Here is an 8,053-nt window from a genome sequence, read left to right on the forward strand (position 1 = left end):
AATTGGAACCTTATCAAATGAGGGTGTTTTTCCCTTGGAAATGTTTTTTCTTTTTGGCGCTTCTATGGTATGTTCTTTTGTTTCTCTAGTTATGTTGTCTCCACATGCCTGCATGCCTATTTTTGGTTTGCTACTAGCTTGTGTGCCACCTCTGTTATTTCTAGTGTTTAGTAGGGTCCTCAAACCTATGTGCCTATGTTTGAGTCTTATATGGGCTTGTGTGCCCCTCTTGTTTTTGTCGGGTATTGCTACATTGTTGATGTTGTAGACTTTTGGGATCAGGGTCTTTTCTCTACTAACTTAATAAAAAACCTACTGATCCAAGGACTCAATTGAATTTATTTTTTTAAACTAGAGTGCTTAAAGTTCTCTACTTACCAATTTTTGGGGGCTCAAAATATCATTTTAAGCCTAAAAAATAAATCTTAAATAATCTTACAAGATTTTCAAAAACTTAAATCTTTAATATCTTCCCATCGAGGCTTGATCTTGGCTCAAAACTTATTGACAATGTGTATTTTTTAATTCTAGAGCTTTGAGTGAATTTGTAAGTCCCTACATGCTCAAATGCAAACTTTCTAATGTAAAAAGCTTACAAATTTAGCCTATTTTGGAGATTTTAGGGGAAACAAGCTTTATGGGTATTTGCCATCAAACAAAATTTAAAATAAAATATTTTTTATGATACATGATTTTTCTTACACCTCTAGATGTTGCTACATCATTGTTAGTGAATCATGTAAAGAGGAAGATGCTTACAATAAGACTACAAGCACTTTCTTTCTTTTAGTTTAACTTTATGTGAACATGTGATGTTTAAGTTATTTACATCACGTACATGTGATGTGGGTATATGATACAATCATAAGTTATGCACATGTGGCATATGTTTAAGCTAGTCACAATACATGTGATATCTGTATGAGCTATTCATTTTGTGTATAGTTGACACATTCTTGGGTTAACCCCTAGGTGTACCTATGAAATGTATAAGAGCTAATCAGCTATGTATGTGCAACACATGCATGAACTAGCCACGTTGTTTATAGATAGTATATACTTGAGTCAATCATTATGTAAACACAAAATGTTAGAATGATATAGTCCCTATGTAGTTTGTTTGTGTTTGTAGACTAATGATTGGCATGGAACCAACACTTAATTGAAATGTGATTGTTATCATTCTATTGTAATTGAATTGATTTGGAAGTTAAAGCTCAGTGAATAGTGGTTAAAAATAAGACTAGAGATCTCATATAAGAGGAGAAGATGAATACTCTTTAAATCAATGGTGTACATACTATGAAGCCTTTGTTTTCTACAAGTGATAAGTAGGCAAGGTCATTAGAAAGGAACCCTTAAGGTCTTGGTCTAGAGAAGATCCTAACTTTGAAAGTTTACCACATTTTAGTGCAAATGTATGAATGGTGACATAAAGTAGTTGTCATGCTTGTAGTTAAAAAATTCCAAAGTTGAAACTTTTAAATTAGATAAAAGATACTTGATCAATCGAATTAATAATTAAAAATTGAAAAAAATAATAATAATAACAAAAAACAATCATTACAATCCAACTTTCTCAATTACGACATAAACCCTTCACACATAATTTATTAACAAAAATGTATTTATTTGTATTATTAAAATTAATTATCCTATTATTATAACATGATATTCTCACGACTCATATGATAAGTTTTGGTGGCCAAAAACATCAATACTAGTTCAATAATGTAAACACTCTCTTGGAACAACTGCCGTACAAACCTATTTTCCCAGTCTAGCTACATTTTATTCGGTGGAGGAAGACTATGTTAACATCAATTTCTGCTGAAAGAAAGTGCACAGATCTGAGATCCATTTTAGAGTTGTGTATTATGAGAAGAGTCAGATGGGCTGGAGACTAAACTTCATCAGGCCAACATTACAGTGAAACCCATCACGAATCCCACAAGCAATATAATATGGCTTTTTCTCCTTCAGTTTATATCTGAAACCCTCATCAACACCACTGTTTTCATGTGCAAGACGCTGTGCTCCTTGGAGATTACACATCTTAAATTTCTGGACTTGGTGAATCCTCCAAACGTCATGGAAGATGCTGCCATTGGGACGGGCATATTTAAACACTGCAACAACACAAAAAATCTGATTAAGGTAAGTTCAATATAAGAAAGATTAGATTTCTACAGTTCATTAAGATTGTCGTTTAGTTTCTGGACTCTATTGTGTAATTCATTAAGATCACTGTTTAGTTTTTGGATTTTATTGTGTAGATTTTTGTTTGCATCAACATTTCAGATCATATTCTATGATCTAATATCAGAATGAAAAAACCATGAGATAATAGATCATAAAGTATGATCTGAAAATTGATGTAAACAAAAAAAACTACACAGTAAAATTCAAGATATTTTTACATAGATATAAAATACAGTAAACAAGCGAATAGAATATTAGTTACCCAAAACATCATTAACATAAAATGGAGCAGATTTGAGAGCCCAATCAGTGTAATTGAACCCAAAATGCCATTTTTCTCCTCCTACCACCAAATCCCTTGCATCTACCATTGTTATGGAATTAAAATTGCAGAAGCAAATCAGAACCATCCATAGAAGAGCAGCTTTAGTGTTCAAAGCTCCCATCTTGTTCAAATCTTCTTGGGTATATTTCAATGTGAAGAGCAGGGAAGGAGATGGACTAAAACAAATGACCCAAGGTATTATATAAGAGTTGTAACAGAGGAATCATGTTATGTGCGCTTGTACCTACTCCACTAAGAAACAGTAAAATACTTTATGTCAATGCTGCACTATGCAATATATATCCATATTGTAACCCTTATATAGTATGAACGCTTTTACCATTCATCTTCACCACCAATCAACAAAATACACTGGGAACCACTTTTCTTCATTTTTCTCAGGCTTTTTTAGTGGCCTGGACTTTCTTGGCAACTTATTCGCCACAGTAACATATTAAAGACTTATTTGTCAGTTAAAGTTTTGTTGAGCCTGTATTTGTTGAATGTTTGCTTCCATTTGTACAGGATGTGCAGGTCATTTTCTACTTGATTCCTTTTTGGGTGCATTAGTTATGATGTGTGGAGACTGGGATATCAATTGGGGAAAACCCATGTTTTCTTATAATAAAAGGTTATTTGGTTGAATTATGACTCCCAGTTTGTACAATTGACATAAAACACAGGATAAATTTGCTGGCCATTGAGATGGTTCTGGAACGTTTTTTAGTGGTCAAATTAGGTACAGCAGTGAAAAAATGTGTTTTTTTCGTTAGAATTATTATTTTTATTAAATTTTTTTTAAAAATAAAGGTGTTTACTACTAAGTCATCAATATATAGTTGGCGGAAGCTTCTACTTAAATTTAATTTATAAAGATAGATATTTCATATTTTTTAATCCCAAAAGGAATTAGGACTGTTATTTTATTATATATTTTATTAATTAACAAATTTTTTCTTAAATGTTAGTATTTACTCAAAATTCTATTCATATTTTAGCAAATATATTTAATACTAAATGAATTTTCTCTAAGAAACAGTCACTTCTATTTATTAAGTCTTTTTATTTTATTTTTACAATTATTTTTTAATACTTTTAAAATGATACGTATTGCAAGCCTTCTATAAGGTTAAGTTTCTCTAACGAGATTCACACACAGTAGAGAATAATGAAGAATGAGAAGTATAAGATGAGAATAATTTTTTAAGCTGCTCTAATCTAGCTTAAGAAAGTCTAATGGAAAGACCAACAAAAAGAAACGAATTAAATGATTGAAAAAGAAATGCTTGATTTTGAATCTACTCAACAAAAAAATTGCTTAAGAGATTAAAGTGTTATTGATATAAAGCTATAATTGTTTAAGTTAAGCCACACAACCACTTAGATATAAATAAAAATATTGAAGCATACACAAAAATATGACATGAAAGGAGAAGATACATAAATATAATGTTGGAGTTGTAATTTGAAACCTACACAAACATATGACTTTATTATGAAAGGAGAAGATACATAAATATAATGTTAGAATGTAATTTTCCCACATTGCATGAATTTCATTAAATTTTTTTGGAGTTTCCTACTTGAGTTAAAAATGGGATTTCTAAACATAAAAGTTGGCATGGTAATTTCTCCCACATTGCATGGGAAAAACTATTGTTTGCAAGAGTTAAAAATAGGAGCTCTAAAAATATAATCAACATGAAATAAATAACTACAACTGTGCATGGATATGTGTTCATCTTTTCTATTTTTAGTTGACATTAATGTGTCAAAGACCTCTATTTATTGTGGTAGAATTGTAATATTTTACATGTCTTTGATCATTTTGATGAGCTAATCCTTGATCTTGTGATCAAGAAGGTTTGTAATCTCATTGGAATGAATGAAGAGATTTATTTATTGTTAAGCAATTTTTGTGTGTGTTAATTTTTTTTTTTTCAATTGGTATCAGAGCCATGTAGATTGAATTTGTGGGGTTAAATTACCAAAGAGGAGATCCGATCGGTAAGAAGGAAGGTTGATGAGATTAGAAGATCATTGTTTTCAAGACAAAGCTTTGTTGCCACGTTTGAAGCTATAGGAAGATTGCAGATCAAACAAGAATGATCTGCATGTTAAAGATCGTTGTTTTTCAAAAAAAAAAAGCAATCCATAGGAAGCTACGGGAGGAGATCATGAAGATCACAAGTCATTTTTTTGACATTTTTTAGTATGCGAAGCTATCCAAGTTGCATGGGCAAAGTATTATAAAACTCAATGAAGTTAAACCTGTTGTCTATGTAGAAACCACCTCCTAAACAAGGTGAAGTTGATCCTCAAAAGAGAAAATTGAAGTCAAAGAGAAGATCTAGCATAATTTGTCAAGATTGAAGCAACTAATAAAAAAGGTGAACCCTCAATTTGTGAGGAAATCAAACCAATGTAGCCTTAGAAAAGGCCACAATGTTTTGTCAAAAAAATGAAGCCCTCCATAGGAGAGAAAGTGTGCATCCATAAAGGAGCCATAGTAATGAATTTGTAAAATAGATATCACCACATAACAGATAGTGGTAGAAGAGAATACCATTAAATTCGTAAGAAAAAAACAATTGTTCTTTTGTGTTGAAGTAGTTGAAATTAAGGGGGGGAATTTTGGAAATATAATTTTGCCACATTGCAAAAGATTAAGTGGATTTTTTTGTAGTTTTCTACTTGAGCTAAAAATAGGATTTATAAATATAGAATTTGGCATAGTAATTTCTTGCACATTGCATAGGAAGAAGTGTTGTTTGCAAGAGTTGAAATTATGAGATTTAAAAATTTAATCGGCATAAAATAGATAACTATAGTTGTGCATGAATATGCATATATCTTTTCTATTTTTAGTTGGCATTCAATGTGTCAAAGACATCTATTTGTTGAGGTAGAATTGTAATGTTTTATTTGTATCTAATCATTTTGATCGGTTGATCCTTGATCTTGTGAACAAGAAGGTTTGTAATCTCATTTGAATGATTGAAAATATTTATTTGTTGTTGAGCAATTTTTGCATGTGTTAAATAATTTTTCTTCATATAAAGGTACCTAAGAAATTTAACTAATTTTCCCTCTTTACAAACACACGTTTATCATGTGAAACTCTCTACTAACTTAAAAGCCTATGCAAAAATAATTTTAATTAGAAAGTTGTGAAATTTAACTAATTTTGCAATAATTTTGTTGTTTTTGTGACATATATATAATTTCAAGCATAGTTTGAAAACTTAGATTTTATTCATTTCAATAGCCTAAAATTTTGACTTGGACTCTGGCATTGACATGGACTTGACAAAAAACTCCTTAAAAAAATGGTGAAATTACACACCAAAAAAAATGGTTGACAATTTAACCTCATTCATGTAATTCCACTCATAAACCCCCTCATTGTAATCAATTTTTTAATATGACAAGAGATCCAAATTACTAGTGGGGGTCGGGAGTGGAGACCCTAATGGGTTTGAGGGACAATAATGATAAGATGCACAAGATGTTAGATGTAAGAAAAACCTAAGAATAGAGAAAAATAATTACATGATTGAAAAGATGATTTATAAGTGAAAAGAAATGCTTGTCTTCTATGCTTCTTCCCTTGCCATTTCACTATTCAGATCTGAAATGAACGAATTTTACCGAAAAAATGAAAAATACTCACTTTTTATTGTTTTAACATGTCTAAAAAGACCCAAAGTTCAAGCTAGACTCTGGAGCCCAAACCTAGTACTTAGTGAGTGAAGACACATATGAGTGATAGGACTCAGAGGTTCTGCATGTCCTTGATTTATCATAAATATAAATGATTTTTCCATTGCTATTGATATTGTTGCTCTTCTTGGTTGTATTTTCTACTACTACCTTTACTTATCTCCTTAGTTTGCCTTAAACCACACACACTAAGCAACATATTAAGTCTAGAGAATCTTATTCAACTCTGAGTGTTTAACACTTTTAAGTCTAGAAGTGTATTCTTAGTGTGACCACACACCTTAAGAAACATCTTAAGCCTACAAAATGTCATTCAACTTTGAGTGTTTAACATTTTTAAGCCTAGAAGTGTAAGCTTAGTGTGTGTGATTTAAGCCATTCCAAAAATTAGTGGTAAATTTTGCATCATAATTTTTTAACCTTATTTCCACAAGCCAATGTGGATGTTTTATGTATAAAATATTTACCTTTAATTTTATTTTGGAGTGGTGATAAAAAACTCAATAGATCTAAAGGATTCACTAAGTGCATGAGTTTTTGTTATGGTCAACTGTTAAGAAGGGGTGGTCAAATTAAGAGTATATTGTGGTAAATTGTATTCTTGTATAGTTTTATTGTTTATTTGACATCTATTTTAGTGTGTATTTGAGAACTTTAATCTTTTTTGGGATTCTATTCTATATTAATTATTCATCATTAATCTCATAATTTAATTATTGTCAAATGTCAAAATTAGGATCAAATCTAACATCACAAAAACCAACGCGGGCACTCAGCTCCATAGTCTTATCAAAATCTCTTGAAATTGTTATCATTGCAAGTTTCAACCTCTCAATTAGAAATTTGGTCTCTAATTTGGTACTTGACCATTTTATTTTTATTTTTTCTATAAAAGATAGCTTGTGATCCCTATATAAAGCACATCTTCTATCATTCATAAGGTCTAACTAATGGAGTCCAATGTTAATGCATGATAGCTTCGGTAAGATAAATGATTGAATGAGAGATAAATGAAGTTTCTCATTCAATCATTTATCCTATCAATATATTATGATGAAAAACTTCAAGCTATTAATCCTTCATTTGATAACCATTCTTCATTTGTATATGATCAATCTACTTAGTTCGATCAAATGCTTAACTATCAATAATCATCCTATAGCATAGAATCCCGATTAATATCGGTTATATTATTTGTGTTCATCGATTATTAAATCGGGCTAACCAATGTATTCTGATCTATATCGATTAATATATTTGACAACGAACAATAATGATTATCGTATTAACTAAACACCGATTGGTATCGGGTGGCAAGGTAAATACACACCAATTGGTATCGGGTTGTTACATTAAGCATATACAAATTGGTATCGGTTGTTAAGTTAAGCATACATCGATTGGTATCGGTTTGTTAAACATGCACCATTTGTAATTACTGCGATAAGCCAAGGGGCACGATCAAGTAATGTCTTGATCGGTCATGTCTAAAAGACATGACCGGTCAAGGCATTGCTTGATCGTACCCAACTTGCATATACATATCAATTGGCATTTATGAGAAGGACATCGAAATCAATAAATGCTCCTCTCACCTGCCATACAAAAGAAAATAGTCAAATTTATCATATAAATAGATAATACATAGATCAAGAAAATATACACTATAATATAACTTGCATATTGAATTGAGAATTGAACATCATTTACATGGTATCAGAGCTATAGTTAAATTGAACCCGAGGTTGTTCAATTTTGTGGAAAATTCAAAACAAGCACATATTCAACATCACAATTCTTCTA

At 30.9% G+C, this 8,053-nt stretch overlaps 1 protein-coding gene across 1 annotated transcript; it reads right to left on the reverse strand.

Annotated features, from left to right (window-relative positions):
- Positions 1-1,684: 1,684 nt before the first annotated feature.
- Positions 1,685-2,723, reverse strand: LOC131035486 (uncharacterized). The gene is made up of 2 exons (XM_057967192.2): positions 2,465-2,723; positions 1,685-2,129 (listed from the first exon to the last, which is right to left on the reverse strand). Exons 1-2 carry the CDS (start codon positions 2,646-2,648, stop codon positions 1,888-1,890), a joined length of 426 nt encoding a protein of 141 aa, XP_057823175.2. The 5' UTR covers positions 2,649-2,723; the 3' UTR covers positions 1,685-1,887.
- Between the last annotated feature and the right edge of the window lie 5,330 nt (positions 2,724-8,053).

The sequence above is a fragment of the Cryptomeria japonica genome, chromosome 10 (genome assembly GCF_030272615.1).
Source record: "Cryptomeria japonica chromosome 10, Sugi_1.0, whole genome shotgun sequence".
Classification (NCBI taxonomy): Eukaryota; Viridiplantae; Streptophyta; class Pinopsida; order Cupressales; family Cupressaceae; genus Cryptomeria; species Cryptomeria japonica.